This window comes from Aspergillus bombycis (assembly GCF_001792695.1).
Source record: "Aspergillus bombycis strain NRRL26010 chromosome Unknown contig00092, whole genome shotgun sequence".
NCBI lineage: Eukaryota > Fungi > Ascomycota > Eurotiomycetes > Eurotiales > Aspergillaceae > Aspergillus > Aspergillus bombycis.
This window is the reverse complement of record NW_019170094.1, coordinates 35814-53434: the sequence shown is the minus strand read 5'-3', so window position 1 is coordinate 53434 and position 17621 is coordinate 35814. Positions and strand designations below refer to the sequence as shown.

General features: G+C 50.2%; 7 protein-coding genes across 7 annotated transcripts; 4 read left to right on the top strand and 3 right to left on the bottom strand.

The window, feature by feature from the left end:
• Positions 1-507: 507 nt before the first annotated feature.
• Positions 508-2371, top strand: ABOM_009094 (FAD binding domain protein; the record flags this gene model as incomplete). The annotated part of the gene is made up of 3 exons (XM_022536222.1): positions 508-1118; positions 1187-1677; positions 1734-2371. The coding sequence occupies 3 exons, from the start codon at positions 508-510 to the stop codon at positions 2369-2371; spliced, it is 1740 nt and encodes a 579-aa protein (XP_022385995.1).
• A 1830-nt stretch (positions 2372-4201) lies between these two features.
• pmcB (putative calcium-translocating P-type ATPase(PMCA-type)) lies at positions 4202-8094 on the top strand (the record flags this gene model as incomplete). The annotated part of the gene is made up of 5 exons (XM_022536221.1): positions 4202-4273; positions 4334-5197; positions 5246-5676; positions 5727-5869; positions 5924-8094. The coding sequence occupies 5 exons, from the start codon at positions 4202-4204 to the stop codon at positions 8092-8094; spliced, it is 3681 nt and encodes a 1226-aa protein (XP_022385996.1).
• A 993-nt stretch (positions 8095-9087) lies between these two features.
• On the top strand, positions 9088-9755 carry ABOM_009092 (actin-related protein 2/3 complex subunit 5 family protein; the record flags this gene model as incomplete). Its single annotated transcript, XM_022536220.1, has 2 exons — positions 9088-9446; positions 9533-9755. The coding sequence occupies 2 exons, from the start codon at positions 9088-9090 to the stop codon at positions 9753-9755; spliced, it is 582 nt and encodes a 193-aa protein (XP_022385998.1).
• A 210-nt stretch (positions 9756-9965) lies between these two features.
• On the bottom strand, positions 9966-11092 carry ABOM_009091 (uncharacterized protein; the record flags this gene model as incomplete). The annotated part of the gene is made up of 2 exons (XM_022536219.1): positions 9966-10802; positions 10865-11092. 2 exons carry the CDS (start codon positions 11090-11092, stop codon positions 9966-9968), a joined length of 1065 nt encoding a protein of 354 aa, XP_022386015.1.
• Positions 11093-11553: 461 nt separating this feature from the next.
• On the top strand, positions 11554-13572 carry ABOM_009090 (putative dynactin Arp1 p62 subunit RO2; the record flags this gene model as incomplete). Its single annotated transcript, XM_022536218.1, has 2 exons — positions 11554-11897; positions 11973-13572. 2 exons carry the CDS (start codon positions 11554-11556, stop codon positions 13570-13572), a joined length of 1944 nt encoding a protein of 647 aa, XP_022385997.1.
• Positions 13573-14274: 702 nt separating this feature from the next.
• ABOM_009089 (40S ribosomal protein eS7) lies at positions 14275-15277 on the bottom strand (the record flags this gene model as incomplete). Its single annotated transcript, XM_022536217.1, has 3 exons — positions 14275-14641; positions 14714-14796; positions 15122-15277. The coding sequence occupies 3 exons, from the start codon at positions 15275-15277 to the stop codon at positions 14275-14277; spliced, it is 606 nt and encodes a 201-aa protein (XP_022385991.1).
• A 783-nt stretch (positions 15278-16060) lies between these two features.
• ABOM_009088 (Rab family GTPase) lies at positions 16061-17019 on the bottom strand (the record flags this gene model as incomplete). The annotated part of the gene is made up of 3 exons (XM_022536216.1): positions 16061-16707; positions 16781-16844; positions 16936-17019. The coding sequence occupies 3 exons, from the start codon at positions 17017-17019 to the stop codon at positions 16061-16063; spliced, it is 795 nt and encodes a 264-aa protein (XP_022385990.1).
• Positions 17020-17621: the final 602 nt, after the last annotated feature.

The window sequence follows — 17621 nt, the reverse complement described above, 5'->3', positions numbered from 1 at the left end:
AGGAAGCTGGAGTATTCCTCATAATTCTAATGTGTATTCTCTGATGTTGAGTTTTTGTTGTCATAGTAATCTAATCAACCAATTTGTTTCCCAAATATACGAAGACATACAAGAGTAGTTTTGTAACTGCGATCAGCTCATCCTCACGACTTGAAACCCCCCCAGAGATCCTGTGTGCTCTCCTGACATACTGCCTAATTCGTACTAATCTAGCATCTTGCCATCAATGAAAAGTAATCACAGGGGTCAAACACCCCCCAAGGTACTCATGACGCAGATCATGGCCACACCATTATGTTTGTTGCCATTCTTGGTCCCAAAGGACCTTGGGATCCAAGTACCCCGGAGGCCATCATTTACCGCCAATAGATATATGGAAGCTGTACGGAGTAGAGGAGTATTTAATGTATCTCCTAATTCAAAAAAAACTTTTGCGCTCTTTAATATACCCGAACCTACAAATGACAACCCGAACAACCCTAAGAAACTAATAGATACCAATAAGCGATGGTTTCCAAAGCATCCACGCCCTCCTTCCCAAACCTCCTCGATGTAATCATCATCGGCGCCGGACCATGTGGTCTCGCCGTTGCTGCCAGACTAAAAGAAGAAACACCGTCTGCGCTGTTCACAGACGACGAGCACCAGCGTTACCACTGGATCAACAAACATAGCGGCCGGATGGCGCTCGTACAGGCTCGCCATGGCAAGCAGAAAAAGGTCAAAGCAGAGAAATGGCACGGTTATACCTCTCGGCAGTCCTTCTCGTCTACACATTTAGAGTCTATAGCGGGGTCTCCACCTTCGCTGTCCTCGTCCGCCTCGACTGCTTCAGTGGAGACGGAAACCGGTCCAGTGAAGGATGATTCGCCCTCCATTCTTGTTTTGGATAGTACGGGCGATAAATGGATGGAGCGGTGGAATCGGGCATTCAAGACTTTAGAGATTCAGCAGCTTCGCAGTCCCATGTTCTTCCATGTTGATCCGAGTGATCGGGACGGAATGTTGGCGTATACGCAGGAGGTGGGGAGGGATTGTGATCTTTGGGAGATATCTGGGTGTGTGGGGAAGGAGTTAAGCAAGCATAAGAAGAAGAAGAAAATGAGGTCGAAGGCTGTGTGAGTACCTTCCTTTTCTCTGATTGTGGTCTCGACCATAAAGCTGATGATGAATGATGGTGCTGTAGGGCTATAGGAGAGGTTGAGATCGATGAAAGAGACCGCAAAGACTATTTCTCACCTTCTACGGGGTTATTTGAGGACTACTGCTCGAGCATCATCGCGCGGTATGGCCTTAACACGCCAGGGATGATCCAACAACGTGAGGTCAATAACATCCAGTATGACTACCACGACGAGATGTCGCCTTCCGAGAAGATATTCACGGTCACGACGAGTGATGGGGCTGTGTTCTACAGTCGGACGGTTGTGTTAGCCATTGGGCCTGGAAGGACGAAGGTTTTCCCGTTTAAGCTAACGAATGAAGAGGCAAACGGGGGTTGCCATAGTACGGAGATTCGATCATTTCCAAGTCCCAATGTGAAAAGAAAGATTCAGCAACGTCAGCAGACAAACTTGATGGTTGTTGGAGGAGGGCTCTCTTCGGCTCAGATAGTGGATATGGCCATCCGCAAGGGAGTGAGCAAGGTGTGGTTCCTGTTAAGGTCTGATTTCAAAGGTAAGTAATGGGATCAGCTTTTGTCCTCGAAGTAGTTTAGTAATGGAAGGTGCCAGTCAAACACTTCGATATCGACCTGACTTGGATGGGCAAATTCAAAAACTACGAAAAGGCAGCTTTCTGGTCCGCAGACACGGACGAAGAGCGCCTTGAGATGATCAAAACAGCTCGCAATGGAGGCAGCATTACCCCACGGTACCAGAAAATCCTGAAGCAGCATGCAGCCCGCCACCGTGTCTCGATCCACTCTCGTACAGTCATCCTGAGCCGTGAGTACTGTCCCATGTCTCAGACATGGCGCCTCACCACTGATCCTCCAATTCCCGACCTCCCTCGCATCGACTACATCTATTTTGCAACAGGCATGCAGGCAGATGTGAACGAACTTCCACTGCTTCAGCAAATGAACCGTGAATATCAGATTGAGACCAAGCAGGGTCTGCCGTGCATTACGGATGATCTCATGTGGAAGGCGAATTTGCCTTTATTTGTAACTGGACGGCTGGCTGCCCTCCGCCTAGGTCCGGGAGCCCCTAATCTTGAAGGAGCGAGGCTGGGTGCAGAGAGAATTGCGTGGGGGATGGAGGAGGTGCTGGGGCGGAGAGATAGAGAGGATACACCTGCGGAACGGTCGAAAGAGTGTTTCTGTGGCTTGGGAAATCGATATGCTGGGCTAGCTGATGTGGATTGGTAACTTGACTTTGCGGCTGATGACCCCAGGCAACATTTAAACCTCTGATTATGTAGAGCCTCATATATGAGCCTCGTCGTATAGGGTCGTAGTAGTATACGAAGTATATGAAGCCCGTTCGTGATGAAGCGGTTCGTGTAACATACTCCTTCATACCCGTATTACATACGCCTAGACAAGACTTTCCGCAGTCTCCGGTGGGAGAAAATTGTATCATAAGGTGTATTATCAAGTACAATACCTGAAATAGTATCTATTTAATGATGTTGCCTAAGTCGACAGAATACCATCGATCTCCAGCAGTCACTGTTGCCTTCTCTTCTTCATCTACGAACCTTCTTCATCCACATGGCTCTTCCAGGCAACCAAGCTTTCTCAGCATTCTAAGCCTCAGCTTGGCCATCCAGACGTCAGATGGATTCAGCTTCAGACGATTAGCGAGTTGCGCGCTTGGTAGTGCTCCCGCTACAGCGCCTACGCGGCGCTTTCCTCTCGCCATCAGTCCGCCGCGCGTTCTCTGATACTAGCTGATTTGCCTCAATCACATGTGGGACATGAATCAACAGTGCCACATGTTTGCAACCTTGCGAGCGGAAACGCCGTGGTGATGGTGATGGTGATTAGCCACGAAGAAACCATCTTCCGTGAATAGCCCGCACCGCCACAACACCAGCCACATCTGTGGCGAGTGAATTTACTGTTGCTTATTCGCCGAGAAACACCTCTGATTGGTATGTGGAGCCTTGTTATGCAGAGGTAATTACCTAGTCCTTAGTACTTACTCTATTTTACTTACTCCGGAGTATGTACTCCGGTCACGGATGACGGAGGCCATCCCGCAAATCATATGGTTTATCAAGACAAGAAAAACTATGGAAAATTAGCTTTCTCGCAACTATTGGCGAGGGAGGCGCAGCCACTGGTCTTCATTACCGCAACTTGGCGTCAAAATTCTGGACTTTCGACCAGACAGACCCGCGGTTTGCATCGTCCCTCCGTCCGTAGCGCCGTCCGGACTCCGGGCCTCTATTCGCCGCTTTTCCATGGATTTAACGCTTTCTACGAGCCACTCAGATTGTCTAGTGCGCTATACATCGATTCTAAGCTATCTCCTGCGCGTTTAGTCGCGTTTGGGAAGTGTCACAACTGCCGACGTCGCGCCCTCTCAGGAAAGAGGACATGGAATGGTTGAGGATGCGAAATTCCTCTGGCGGTTATACTCGCTAGTTTATTTGCTCTCGGCAAAGTCAGTTTGGTCATGAAGCTCGTTGGCATGGGTGACAGACCCCGCTCTTGGATTAGAGCCGATCATTGTGACTCGTTGGGGATTCCCCCTTTCGAGCTCCCAAGAGATTGTCAAGGAGGCTGTGCAAGTGGGAGTATGCTGCTAATCCATGTCGATAGAACCACTCACACGACCGGGACCCCCCTGCACCCACCATTTTCCATGGAAATGTTGCTGAGCTTGCAGATATCAATTGCAAGCTTCAGATCTTTCATAGATGGCTTGGCCGTGACCGTATTTCTGCCGTGTGCTGTTGAGCTGGTACAACTTGGCATTCCTGCCGCCTCTGTGGGAGAGTCATATCTGGCACACGAAATTTTAAACATAAATCTTATAAACAATTTATGATTATACTATTATCTGATTTTTCATTAGCCAGTCTCGGCACCTACACAGCCTCCTTGTTAGATAAAAGAACGCACCCTTCCCCATCACCTGTTCTCTGCACATGCCCTTAATTGAGGGATTTCTACTGTCTTATACATATTGATGTTAATGTACTTCTCGCTTCTCTCGTCAGCAAATAAGCTCAGCGTATTAGTCGCAGAATGCTGACCCCAAACGAAAATCGTCAAGAGGAGTTTTTGAACCCCTTCATAGGGAACCCTGCAAACAGAGAGGTAAGTCTTCAAGTCACTCACTTGATATGTTAGGGCGCATATTGATATAGACAAAAGCAGTCGTCCGTTTCTGCCGGGTCAGGGCAAACAGACGTATCGTTAGCCCAACCATCTTCGTTATCACTAGAAATGGCATCGACCCTCAGTCCAAATAGGCTATCAGTCCATAATGGGCCCCCTCGATCATCACACTCATCATCACCTTCACTTGGCGGTGAAACTTTACGGTCAAGAGCAGACTCAACTATCTCTTGTGCAGATACTGTTGTCAGGTCAAGAGCAAACTCAGCAGCTACTACCACCAAAGCTGTATACGATGACGTCTCAGTGGCAGACGCCTTGAATCCGGATGCTCGAAATGAAGATGATTTCATCGTGCAAGATAATAAGTTTGCCTTCTCACCCGGCCAGCTCAACAAGATGCAAAATCCGAAGTCCCTTGCTGCCTTTCAAGCGCTTGGTGGCTTACATGGCCTGGAACGCGGCTTGCGGACAGATTTGACGGCTGGGTTGTCCGTAGATGAGGGTCGCTTAGAAGGCACCATTAGCTTCCAAGAGGCGACGTCGTCTGGGAACGCCCACCCCAAACACCAATTGTCCTCAATCACAGAGACACCTGCATCCGAAACTGGCTCACAGTTCGAGGATCGCATAAGCATCTTCAGCCAAAACAGACTGCCTGCTCGTAAGTCGACTGGCTTTCTGAAGTTGCTTTGGCTTGCATACAATGATAAAATTATTATCTTGCTTACCATCGCCGCTATTGTATCACTGTCTCTGGGTATCTATGAGACCGTCAGCGGAGGCTCAGGAGTCGACTGGGTCGAAGGAGTTGCTATCTGCGTTGCGATATTGATTGTCACCGTTGTGACAGCCGCCAACGACTGGCAGAAAGAAAGGCAGTTTGCCAAGTTGAACAAACGTGTAAGTAAGCCGTCTAAGTGCCTTTGGATTGTTGTCTGACAGCCTTAGAACAACGACAGAGAAGTTAAAGCCGTCCGCTCGGGCAAGGTGTCTATGATTTCAATCTACGATATTACTGTTGGAGACGTTCTCCACCTTGAGCCCGGTGACTCTATCCCTGCTGATGGTGTGCTGATATCCGGTCACGGAATCAAGTGTGACGAGTCTTCTGCTACTGGCGAATCAGATCAGATGAAGAAAACCGATGGATATGAAGCCTGGCGGCAAATCACTAATGGTACTGCTACGAAGAAACTCGACCCCTTTATGATTTCTGGCGGTAAGGTCCTTGAAGGTGTAGGCACCTTCCTAGTAACGAGCGTCGGACGGTACTCAACTTATGGGCGCATCCTGTTGTCGTTACAGGAGAATAATGACCCGACTCCTTTGCAAGTCAAGCTGGGAAGGCTTGCCAACTGGATCGGCTGGTTGGGCTCTGGGTAAGATATGCAACTCCTTTGCTTATAGGAAGTATGGCTGACCTCTCCAGCGCGGCAATCGTCCTGTTCTTCGCATTGCTTTTTAGATTCATTGCTCAACTCCCGGACAATCCTGGCTCTCCTGCACACAAGGGAAAGGAATTCGTAGATATTCTCATCGTTGCTGTTACGGTTATTGTTGTCGCCATTCCTGGTGAGTTGTGTATCCCCACAACGACGCAATAGTATGAGTACTGATGAGAAATAGAGGGTCTCCCACTGGCCGTAACTTTGGCACTTGCCTTTGCTACGACACGAATGGTCAAAGAGAACAACCTTGTGCGCGTTTTTCGTGCTTGCGAGACGATGGGAAACGCCACAGTCATTTGCTCCGACAAGACAGGGACTCTGACCCAAAATAAAATGACTGTGGTCGCCGGGACACTGGGACCAAAGAGCTTCGGACAAGATAACAATTCCAGCTCCTCGATGACCGCAACTGAGACTTTCAAACAGTTTTCTTCCAGAATGCGCGACCTGATCGTCAAGAGCATTGCAATTAACTCGACCGCTTTTGAGGAGGAAAGGGAGGGCTCGAAAGAGTTCATCGGAAGCAAAACCGAAGTAGCATTGCTACAACTGGCTAAAGACTACCTCGGAATGGATGTCACTGCTGAACGTGGATCCGCGGAGATAGTTCAATTGATTCCCTTTGATTCCGCCCGCAAGTGCATGGGAGTGGTGTATCGGGAACCTACAGTGGGCTATCGGCTTCTTGTCAAGGGAGCCGCTGAGATCATGGCCGGAGCATGCTCGACAAGGATAGCTGATACGGATGGCTCTAATGGCATCGCTGTTGATCAGTTCACCCAGGAGAATAGTCAGGAGATACTCAACACTATTGAATCCTATGCCAACAAATCTTTACGAACGATCGGGCTGGTCTATCGCGATTTTTCGAACATTTCCAGCTGGCCTCCGAGCTATCTCAAGCCCTCCGAGGATGATTCAGACGTGGCTCAGTTCGAAGAGCTTTTCCGTGACATGACCTGGATTGGCGTTGTAGGTATCCAGGATCCTCTCAGACCCGAAGTTCCTACAGCTATTGAGAAGTGTCGTACCGCCGGTGTGCAAGTGAAGATGGTCACTGGTGACAACATAGCAACAGCCACCGCCATCGCATCGTCCTGTGGTATTAAAACAGAAGATGGAATTGTCATGGAAGGCCCCAAATTCCGCCAGCTGTCGGATGATGAAATGGACAAGGTGCTTCCACGTCTTCAAGTCCTGGCCCGCTCATCGCCTGAGGATAAGCGGATCTTGGTGGCACGACTGAAGCATCTGGGAGAGACTGTGGCGGTAACTGGAGACGGTACCAACGATGGCCCTGCACTAAAGACTGCCGATGTTGGCTTCTCCATGGGAATCGCTGGTACAGAAGTTGCCAAGGAAGCCAGTTCAATCATTCTACTTGATGATAACTTCAGTTCGATTGTGACAGCAATCGCATGGGGTAGAGCTGTGAATGATGCCGTGGCCAAATTCCTCCAGTTCCAGATCACAGTCAACATCACTGCTGTTGTTCTAACCTTTGTTTCGTCTCTCTACAGTAATGAGAACCAAAGTGTCTTGAGCGCAGTGCAGCTGCTTTGGGTCAATCTGATCATGGATACCTTTGCAGCCCTCGCTCTTGCGACTGATGCACCGACGGAGAAAATCCTTCATCGCAAGCCCTCCCCGAAGAGTGCATCCCTATTTACTGTGGTCATGTGGAAAATGATCCTCGGACAGGCAGTTTACCAGCTAGCTGTAACTTTCATGCTATATTTTGCCGGAAGCCACATTCTCAAGGATCATCTCAGTGCCGATAATGGACAGAAAGAGCTCGCCACCGTCGTGTTCAACACTTTCGTGTGGATGCAGATTTTCAATGAGTTCAACAACCGAAGGCTTGACAACAAGTTCAATATCTTCGAAGGCATGTTTAAGAACTACTGGTTCCTTGGAATCAATTGTATCATGGTTGGCGGTCAAGTCATGATCGTTTATGTCGGAGGTGAAGCTTTCGGTGTGACTCCCCTAAACAGCATCCAGTGGGCTGTTTGTATCATCTGTGCGATCGGTTGTCTTCCTTGGGCTGTGGTTCTCCGCCTGATTCCCGACAAGCCGTTCGGGATCGCACTCGGCTTTGTTGTCAAAACCATAGCATTAATCCTACGGCCTATCAGCAAGGCTTTTGGGGTCGTTGGGAAGATGCTCAAGTCTGCTGTGCGGCCTATTAAACGAGTTACCAAGCGAGCATTCAGCAAGCGCCAGGAAGAACACATTGGTAGACCCGACGAAGAGGCTGCCGTTTTGACGGATCTGAGTCGACAGAAAACCCCCGAGGCGCCAACGACTTCGGTCACAGTGCCTCCGATTACTATCACGACCTCTTGACGAATTCAACATACGCTATGACTGTCACTGTTCTGCCTCGCTGCTGCAGGGCAGTTCACTCTGTATTATAGTTAACGAATATACCACATGCATGGAATTTGTACATACATATGCAGTGGCTGAGTGGTATGATGTCTTTTTATGTTGCATAACAGGCGTTTTGTACTTTTGTTGGTCTATAGATTTAGCGCGCCCATGATTTTTGAGATATACAGATACTCCCATGTAGATAGTCAGCTTGAGCTTGTTTGAATCTATGACTTGCTTATTAATCCATGCCTTGAGTTCCTCGAGTATCATTGGGGTTTCGGTCATTGTAGAAATGCCTTCATTCAGTATGCTTATCTGCTGCGGTTATAGATATAAGACGATATTAAGCCCGATGGTAGAGAATTGGCACTGTGCTACAGTTTCATAAGCATACAATATAGAATCTTCAGCAGGAACTCTTCAAATAAGTAACCAAAGCAACCTTGTCACCAAAGCTGCAGGCGTGTGTTTACTGAAATAATAAGCACTACTACTAGAAGTACTTGGGTATACTTGTATGCAGCCCATGTTTATGCCTGAGGCGTCCAGATCCACCTCCGCACCGCCGCCCACATCATCATCCTCTCGAAGACATCGATGGTTTGTACCTTCAACTTCTTGACTTACTTATTTCACTGCGCCCAATTCGACTTGTGCATAAGCTAGGAAGACAGTCAGTGTACCTTGCCCTTATTCCCCATTGGACAGGAAGAGCAACGAATTGCTAGACGTCCCGTCTGTCCCTATTCTTCTCCCCGCTCCGTTAACGTCGGACAGGGTAATGACGGTGCCTGACCGTGAACTGAGCCTAGCTAACATACAAACAGCTACGGGCCCAGCCTCGCTAGATCACATCTCTAGATATACTACGAAAGATCAAACAAAGCTCTCTGTCATAAACTAATTACCTCCGAGCCAACTCAATCTCCTAAATCACCCTCCGATCAAACAAAAACACCCACCATGGCTCAACTCAACTACCGCACAATCAATGTCGACGTGCTGGACCCTGAGTCCTCCGCCAACTTTCCTATGGAAACCCTTCTCCCCCCTACCCTCCCCGCCCCGACCACATCCAGCGAAGCCGCCAACGTCGCCGCCCAGGTGCGCCAGCTACTCCGCAGTGGAGACCCCGAGGGAGCGCTGCGCGCTGTCCTCGATACGGCTCCGCTAGGTGGAGATGACCGCGCAAAGGAGGTGCACTTGGCTACCGTTATCGAGGTGTTGCAGGGAATTCGACAGGGCGAGATGACGAGAGTGCTGGAGGGGGTTTGCAATGGACAGGGTGGTTCCGAGCGGGCGGACTGCTTGATGAAGTATTTGTATGTTTTTCCTTCTCGCCTTTACGTCCTTTTTCTTGTGTTGTACGGCATTGTTTGATGGCTCTGGGTGCTGATTGTTATACTAGGTACAAGGGAATGGCGGCCCCTGGGCCTAGCAGCGGGGCGCAATCGCCTCGCAAATCGGTCTCCCCGCAGAGCACCGGATTCTCACAGATTCAGGCTAGGAACCTTGGCGAAGGTGGTGGTGGTCAGCAGATGAGTGTCCTGTTGAGCTGGCATGAGAAACTGGTAGAGGTGGCGGGTACTGGATCCATCGTCCGTGTGATGACGGACCGGAGGACGGTCTAATTCGATCGGACTAAGCTCTAGTTCTGAGAAAGAGACGAGGGGATAGATAAATGGTTGATTGAGAAATCGTCGATATTCAAATGATTTTCGTTCGTGCTGTGTTCATACTTGGCTGCCTTCGCTTTTCTGCTCCCGCAAATGGGCTGATATCCTAGATTCTAACGGTATAGTATACATACTGAACAACGTATATTTTACAATTCCCCCATCTCATCGCTGATTAGAGAAATCACCACCGCCCAGAAGATCCTTCAAATTAACCTCTCCAGTACCCCTAGCCAGAGGCTGAGCTTGTCCCTCTCCTTCCTTCCACCCAATCATGTAAATCAATCTAAACGTCGCGGGAATGCCCCTCGACCCTTCTTCCTTGTGCAATTCCCGGTAGATCGCCTCATTGGCGAGCAACACATCACGCGACATCGGCCCTAACTCCCGGTGCAAGATAGCATTGTTCTCGCCCATCGACTGCAAGTCCTGCATGAGAGCAAACGTATCCGGGTACTCCACCACGATATCTTCCACATCAACCGTGAGCATCTTGAATCCGGCCTTATTCAACAGTCCACCTACATCACGCACATCCGCCAGTGGCGAAACATGCGGACTCACACCACCCCGTCGCTCCATATCCGCCAGCTGCAAGGACGTCCGGAGCTCGAACAATGTATCACCGCCGAACATAGCCGCAATGAACGGACAATCCGGCTTAAGAATAGAGTTCACTTGCGCTAGCAGCGAGGGCAGGTCATTGATCCAGTGAATAGAGAGGGAAGACAGGACGGCGTCGAACGTGTTCTCCTCGTATGGAAGGTTCTCAAGGTCGGGGATAACCTCCCGCCTGATGGAAATTTCCTTGTTGAAGGGCTCGTCCGCATCACGGTGGAGAAGGGCCTGCGAGGTGTCAACACAGGTGAGGTTCGAGATGCGGGTTGCGAGGGGTGGTGAGTTTGGGTTGACGGGGTCTATGTCGGGCATCGTTAAGGCGCGAGCGATATTACAGCTGTTTGCGCCGAGGTCGAGCACATTTGGAATGTCTCGTTTTATATCCTAGATGCCACATTGTTAACCATGGAGTTCTTATTGATATGGATGTAGCTGTGAAGACGCACTAGTAACCGCTCGCATAGCCGCATGGCTACTTCATCTTTGATGTAATCTGTCTTCCGGCTCTCCTCGACATTCTGGGCCGCACGGTCCTTCTGTATATGTTTTACCTTGCGGTTGAATATTTCCAGGACGGGGTTGCCGGGCGTTTGGCTGGCGTAGGTTCTGGCGGCTCTGTATGTGAATGTCCGGGGTGAAAATATCCCCGGACGGAAGATGTGGCGGAGAGACATGGCTATGCCTCGGGGGTTCAATTGTGCTTTTGGAGTAAGTTAGAGGGCTCAGAGCATTGCGGTTATGTGGTTATGAGGGGTGTAAGGTCGAAGAAGTTGCGGCGGAGATTGAAAATGCGGGAAGTTTGCGGCGTGACGTCGGCGGAGCTCTAAAACTGGATTAAATTCCATTCAACTCCGCATTTCGTGCGTTGTCAACATTTCCTTCCTCGCGGCTTGCGCCCATCGTTACGAATTTGAAACTATTATGGGCGTCTGTGAGGAACAATCTCGACCCTATTGGTAAAGATACTGTGGATCTTTTGGTGGTTGCGTATGTACAGATTGTCATTTATATCTTCCCCTATTGGGGTAATTATTTCTGGTCGCGCTATGTTTTTCTTTGGATTATGCGAGGCTAATGCATACAAGCGTAGGGCATGAATTACTTAACCATACGAGCTTCAATTTAGTTCCTCAACATGTCGCGTCCTTTCCCATACGCCTACATTTCCTGTCCATGTGCCGACACCCCTGTTCCCGACCCAGCCAGGAAGCGGAGATCAAGAGAGACTTCTCACAAGTCCAACCCGGAGGATCCCAATGCTCCAGTTCCTCAGGATTATGACTTCGAGGATGAACGCACGTTCGACCCCCGATCTCCCCGGTCTAACTTTTCTTTGTACCCGCCGGAGCAACTACTATACTGCGAGGACTGCCATCAGATTAAGTGTCCCCGATGTATAACAGAGGAGATCGTATGCTGGTATTGCCCTAACTGTCTGTTTGAGACACCGAGTAGCATGGTTCGGAGCGAGGGGAATCGGTAGGTTGTGGTTTTGTTTTTTAGGAGTGTACTCGGTCACCTTATCGGATGGTTGCTAAGGAAGGGTCATTATAGATGCGCCAGGAACTGCTTCAATTGCCCCATATGCACTGCTCCACTAGCAGTCACTACATTGGAGAATGTCACCGGAGGTGGAAGTCAACAGGGCCCGTGGGTACTATCATGCGGCTATTGCATGTGGACGACTCTAGACATCGGCGTCAAGTTCGATAAGCCCACCAACATCCGCACGCAGTTGTCTAAGATGACGGATTCTTCCCGGGGAAGACAGATGTCCAAGACCTTCAGTGACCTCAAGTCCCCACTGTCCACGTATTCTTCGATCGACGATCACTTTCCATCGCCTAGCGAGATGAGAGGTGATGAGACCAACCCGGCCAACGAGCAATCCTCAGGGCCATTGAATCCAGAGGCGCGATTCCAGGCACTGAAGGGTTTCTACAAGAATCAGATAGCATCAACCTCCTCATCACCTAATGACCCATTGGCTGATTTCGGAGCTGGATTCTCCTCCCCGGGGGCCCTGAACCGCATCATGTCCCTCTACACCTCATCATCCCGTCTCGGTAATCTCTATGGCGGCACCAACAAAAAACCGAAATCCAAGCCGCCGGTCATGCGAGAAGCTCTCACAACCAGCGAAGGACTAAGGGTGCCGGCGCCCGATGCAGAAAACGCACTAATCCAACGCATGGCTTCCGACGACTGCGGATGGGACGGAATGGCTTCTATCGAACAGCGTACATTCCAATCCCCCGACGCACGGTTCGTAGAAGACCTCCTCCCACTGCCGGTGCTACTTCGCACGAAACGGTCGAAGCGTTGCAAGTCGTGCAAGCATATCCTTGTCAAACCCGAGTTCAAGCCGCAATCGACCCGGTTCCGCATCCGTCTCATCGCCCTCAGCTACATCCCCTTGCCAACCCTCAAACCCCTAGTCCCCAGCCCCTTTGCGGGACTTCCGTCCGCCCCACCCGCCGCGGCGCCAAACCTGGACGCCCTGTTACCGCTGAAAACCGTGCAGCTCCTGCTCACCCTGAAAAATCACATGTTTGACCCGGTGCGGGTGACACTCGCCACGCCGTCGGTGACACCCGGGCGCGTGGCCTCAAAAGTGACCATCTTGTGTCCGCAATTCGACATCGGCGCTAACAGTGACGTGTGGGACGAGGCCCTGCAGGGTTCGACCGCTCCGGGTGACGCGCGCGCCTCCCGATCCGGCACCCTAGGCTCCGCCGAGAAAGTCGCAGAGGCCGGAAAGGTGTGGGATAAGGGGCGTAACTGGACCACCGTCGTCCTGGAGGTCGTACCCGGGACATTACCTGGCGGCGGTGCTACAGGACGTAACCGCATGAAACAGCACGATGATGATGATGACGACGACGATGATAACGATGACTCCGATGTCGACTCCGACGTCAATGCCAATGCCCTGGACTGGAGCGGACAAACTAAGGACCCTAATCAACAGCTGCAGCCGGACGAAGATGTCATGGAGATCCCTGTCTTTGTGCGGATGGAATGGGACTCCGAGAACCAGATCGATCAGGAGCAGTCTGTTGGTAAGGGGCAAAATTCAGACACGGTCAAGAGGGAATTGGCGTATTGGATGGTGTTGGGCGTAGGGAGGATTAGTCCGGAGATGGGATTTTAGATATTTGTGGTTCTTAGATTGGTTGATAAATGTCTGTTTTTTTATTACACACATACCCTTATTGTTTGAATATTCTGGATGAAACTTAAACCATTGGTGTCTTGGACCTCATTCATTATATATATATGTATATCCCTACGAAAATATAGATCCAGCAGAAAACGTCCATGGAATACGAACTAAATCCTACTAAACAATAAGCTTAATTGGGACAAGAGAAATTGACCACGTGCGCAGAACCCAAATGTACATCTACATGAACTACGGGGATGGATCCGGAAAATAAAATCTGGGGAATATGTGCGGAAAAGCAAAAAAAAAAAGGAAAAAGAAATAAGAGATATTTTTTGTTTTTCAACCACGCCGAACAACAGGAAAAGCCCGGACCAAAAGATCATGAATGATATTATCACATCACATCACATCCTCTTTTTCATTAGGGAACCCTAAACCCGAAGGACCAGATCAAGAAGCTACCCACCACCGCACAGCGCACGCTGACGCAATGCACAACAAGATATTGCCGTTCCTCCTCGTCCCAAGTGTTTCCTTTTTTTTCTTGTCTACTTCAAGAAAGAGAAAAAAAAGACGTAAGCCTGCGTTCTTGTTCTCGATAATCCCAGACTTATTTTTCTCTCATTGGCCTAATCACAGGAAAAATATAGAAGACTTTAAAAGGACATAAGGGAGAAAAATTGGCATCTAAAAGTCAGAGGCGCTGCTCTGGGGGAACTCGAAGACGACGTTGCGGCCGGTCAAACGGCGGTAGACCTCGCCGTAGGCATCGAGACGGTGGTCAACACCACCACGCTCCTTCTCATCCAGGATGACCTTGAGGGTCTTGCTGCCGTCCTCCTTGGTGCGGATGCGCTTGCCGACGATCTCAACGGGGTAGACCAGGTCGCCGAGGATGGCGTCGTGGACAGCAGTCAGAGTGCGGGAACGGGGACGCTTCTGCTTCTGGTTGGTGCGGGAGTTGACAGAGCGCTTGGGCTTGGGCAGGATGCGGCGCTGAGCAACGAAGAGGACGTGGCGGTCGGAGAACTTCTTCTCGAGCTCACGGGTCAGGCTATGTCGGGAAGTGTTAGTCTCGGGAGATATCTCAATCTAGAAGAACCAGGTTCTGGATGTGTGTTCGTACCGCTGCTGGATCTTGTGGAAGCCCTGGAGGAGAGGGACAGGGACGAAGATGATGACAGCCTTCTTGCCGTGGCCGACCTCAACCTGTAATGATATCAAACCGTCAGATCAACTTTTGCGGGATAAAATTATTCAATTGCGCATCTGTGATTTTTGCAGGCGCAGGCCATTTTCGTGTAGAATCAGAAATTGTTTCTCTGGTCGCCCCCTCTTTTCATTCCAGTCTAGCGATGGACATACAATCATCCTCCATCTAGATTGCACCGCCAGCTGACGCACCAAGCACACATGGCTTGATTCCACCATAGGTTCCTTCCCATCCCGACGAATATCTCTCCTTCCCACAAACGACCAGAGACAAATTCTGATGCTGCAACGTGCGGTGCCAAATAGATCGGGCAGATCTTACCTCACGGGCAGAGACGAACTGCAGAGGACGAAGGGTGGCCTTCAGGTCCTGTGTGTTGCTCTCCAAGTCGAAGAGAGCGCCGGCGATCGCGTTCTCCAGCTCGGAGGGGTTCTGCCTCGAGGGCGAGTTGAGGGCGATCTTGTTGATAGCAGCCATTTTTGCAGACGAGCGACGGATAGCGGGCTGTGCTGCTGGTGCTGCCTTTCCTTGTCGCGGGTTGTTGGGGGGTCGTGGGAATAAATTCGAGGATTGAAACAGAGGTCCGTCCAGCATCCAATTCTGCTCCGGTTGGTGTGGGATCGGAGGCTCGGCGCCTCGCTTAGCGACACAGCGCTTGCCCATTCTAGGTTAGCGCATTTCCCTCCTAGGGAAAGCCTGATCCCGTGACCGCTCTGCCCTCGATATCAGGAACATCAAAAGAACGGTTATCTCCTATCAGTTATTATCGTCTATGATATTACTAGAAAATAGGTTCCATAGAAAACTATACTCTACTTGGTACAGATGCTCAATGGCATCCCACCCCATCTGTGATAGCAGGAGGTAACTGAGAAAATGGTTAAAGAAAATAACCCTTCACACGGTGAGAATACCGAATTCCTACCAGTACAACATCGGGGAAACCTATACATAATGATAAAGACGATGAAAGACCTCTCGCTCAGTGTCAGAGAATCTGGGGTGTTAAAAAAAAAAAAAGCAACGGAACGGAAATGAAAAGGCACCAAGTTCCGGCATGAAAGCACAAACATAAACGAAAACACAGGTTGACGCCGGGATATGAGAAACTACAATGATGACACGCCATGTCTTCAAACTGTCCTTGATGCGGCACTGTCCCAAACGCCCTAGGTAATTACTTTGTAATTAAACCTAGTCGCGAGATTGCTGCATGGAAGAACAAACATTACGGACTGTAGAGCAGATACGCAGCCGAAATTAACACGCACAACCTTCTTTGGCAGTGGCAGTAGACCGGTCTCCCAGGTTGACCCGCGAGTCCTCCGCCGGACGGCTACCTCCCAAAGTAGTCTGGCCCGTACCGGCGCCAGCTCCGCGTCCACTCTTCAAACTGCTCTCTGGTATAGCATTGGCAATGGCAGTGAAAACCTCCACAACATTCACACCCGTCTTAGCGCTAGTCTCGAAGAACAGTAGGCCCTCTTCGTCCGCATATGAACTAGCCTCCCGTGTCGAGACCTTCCGGGCATCTCCAGACGTGGCATATTGCTCCTCCTGAGGTTCACCAGCCGCGTCATCTTCGTCAGCAGTAGCAGCAGGGGGTTGCTGTTCGCCATCCGCCTGTGGCTCCCCAGAAGTTTCGTTCCCGTCGTTTGTCAAGTCCAGCTTATTGCCGACGAGGGCGATCACAATCCCGGGGCTGGCTTGCCGCTGTAGTTCGGCAACCCAATGTTTGGCCTTTGTAAGGGAAGATGGCTTGGTAACATCGTAGACCACCAGCGCCGCCTGGGCGTTACGGTAGTACATGGGCGCAAGCGAGGCGAATCTCTCCTGACCGGCTGTATCCCAGATTTCGAACTTGATCGTCCGGGTCGGGAGAGAGCATTTTTGAGTCAAGAAGGCAGCTGGGAGCACGTTAGCACCGGGAAGAGGTTGCATTCGATGCCGCTCAAAAATCGACAACTTTGAATCTCGTACCTCCAATAGTCGGCTCTTTATTTTCTTGAAAGTCATTATTCACAAATCGCAGAACTAGCGATGACTATTCACGGCCATCCATTCATCCATTTGTCAGCCTTCCAGGTTACCCGTGTACAACGACAAGAGGCGAAGGGAATCAACCGAGGCCGTACCTTTCCAACCGCCGCCTCGCCCAAAAGTACCAGCTTCACGCTACTACTCGGCTTCGGAGTATTTGTGCTAGTTGACTCAGACATGGCAGCAGAGCCCAACGGATGGGTGGCTATACACGATTAGGTTGATTTGCAGGGACGGGATGCCAGCACGGGCGGTAATTATCAATCTCGTCGATGATTTCAGCTCGCCAGGGGCGGGTAAGGTCGACAAGAACTTAGAGAGCGGTAAGTAATCAAGGTAGCCTGAAGGAAACGTCAGCCCGGGGACACGAGAGAGCCTAAGTTGTAGACCTGAGCAAGGGTCTCAAAGAGAAAAAAAAATAGACAAATAGAAATTCAGGATCACCAACGTATTGCACCAATACCAAGAGAAAATAGCGGTGGGCACAAGTGTACAGTCGCAAGGTACTAGGAAAGATCGATACCCAGTGAGGCGGAGGGAATTAAACGGTCGTCACTTTAGATGATGGAGAGGTCACCCCAATCCGGTTTAGTGGGTCACCTCCAGCACGGTGGCAGTCACGGGATGTTTCCGTCCTGACGGATTTCGAATCTACTCACTGGCATTCTGTATTTCCAGCGGGTAACCTCCCCCCCTCCAATCCTTCATTGAAAACATAATACATGATCTGTGTCGCCCTCTTCTCTCCCCGTCTTTATTTTTTAATTCATCCCATGGCTCC